We start from the raw sequence: 1458 nt of genomic DNA, 5'->3' as shown, positions 1-1458 counted from the left end.
AATCAAGTGGCTTGCTTTGCGTCGAGTAAGGGTAGATATATCAGCCATTAACACTTGATTGGTTACTCTTCCTGTATAATGTTTAAAAAACAAAAATGGCGTTGTCCATACGCCAAATATTCTTAATCTAGAAATTATAATTATATCAAAATAAATCGTAGTAAAAGGCTAGATAGATGTCCATCAGATTAATTGGTCAAGGTCATTCAAATTTTAACATACTACTACTACATGGTACGTAGTAGACTAGTACTCGTAGCAGGCGAAGTACCCGATGTTATACTTGTTTGAGCCGTAAAAGACACAAAAAAATGATAAGCATTGAGAGTATAGCTGAGGTGATATCGAATCTAAATATCTGATTGTGTGATCAATTCATGGGCTCGTCCTTCCACATAGCGTCAAGAGAGGTGTCTCAATCATGATTTCACATACTAATCAATTAATCAATGTACAAAAAGAATCAATAGCAGCCATTTGTTAATAATTTAGAAAGAAAGAATGGCAGAAGGAAGCAAGAGGTTTAGAGGAACGGTTAAGTGGTTCAATGGCTGGAAAGGGTTCGGGTTCGGGTTCATTACCCCCGACAACAGCGATACAGCTTCCGAATTCGTCCACCAGACTTCCATCCAATTCGACGGATTTCGTACTCTTTACGACGGCCAACGGGTAGAGTTTCAGCTGGACCTCGCCGAAGATGGTAGAAGCCGAGCTATCGACGTGGTCCCTCTAGGAAGACGCCGCCGCACTGGCGTTGTGGAGTGTTATAACTGTGGCAGATTGGGCCATTTTGCTAGGGATTGCTACGCTGCTCCTGCTCATGCTCATGCTGAGCCTGGACAGGGCCGTGGATTTGACGGCTCCCGTGGCCGTGGTGGTGGGAGGAAAGGGAGAGTGGACTGCTTCAACTGCGGAGAGGAAGGTCATTTTGCCAGGGATTGTTCCAGTTGATCTCTTTCTTTCTTCAAAGACATGCTACTCGTATTGTATTTGCAGTCATTCTACTGTAATAACTGTATAGGTTAAATGGGTCTCGTCTGCTTCCACTTCTGCGCCTTGTTATTCTAGTACATATACTTGTCGGTTTTAATCCATCATTTGTAACAATACTCCGATTGGTATAAAATCTTGAATGATACTGCGTATATATAGTCCGTATTTTGTTGGCACTTGAAGAGATCATGATGTTCAACGTAGGAAGAGAGTTACAGCATGATGTAAATTAGACAACGTTGTAAGTGAAAAATTACGTAAAGCAATCATGTTTTAAGATACTAGGTATCTAAAATAGGATGTAAATCAGACTTTGAATTCTTGTGCCTTGGGGATAGCCCAGCCGCTACTTATACATTGTGCCAAAATTGTTAAGAGTAATCCTTAGATTATGTGAGTATGTGACATCATATTGTGCTTGTGTAGTTGTGTGTTTGAGTGTGTTAGTTTTCTTTTTTCCCTAAT

At 40.7% G+C, this 1458-nt stretch overlaps 1 protein-coding gene across 1 annotated transcript; it reads left to right on the top strand.

Annotated features, from left to right (window-relative positions):
• The first annotated feature begins 501 nt into the window (after nt 1-501).
• On the top strand, nt 502-951 carry LOC110725111 (cold shock domain-containing protein 3-like). The gene has a single exon (XM_021904577.1). The coding sequence runs from the start codon at nt 502-504 to the stop codon at nt 949-951; it is 450 nt and encodes a 149-aa protein (XP_021760269.1).
• The last annotated feature ends 507 nt before the right edge of the window (nt 952-1458 follow it).

Source organism: Chenopodium quinoa, unplaced genomic scaffold (genome assembly GCF_001683475.1).
Source record: "Chenopodium quinoa cultivar QQ74 unplaced genomic scaffold, ASM168347v1, whole genome shotgun sequence".
Taxonomy (NCBI): domain Eukaryota; kingdom Viridiplantae; phylum Streptophyta; class Magnoliopsida; order Caryophyllales; family Amaranthaceae; genus Chenopodium; species Chenopodium quinoa.
This window is presented reverse-complemented; position numbering and strand designations above follow the sequence as displayed.

Coding starts and splice junctions, on each gene's coding strand:
- LOC110725111 (XM_021904577.1), top strand. CDS start 502: ATGGCAGAAGGAAGCAAGAGGTTTAGAGGAACGGTTAAGTGGTTCAAT.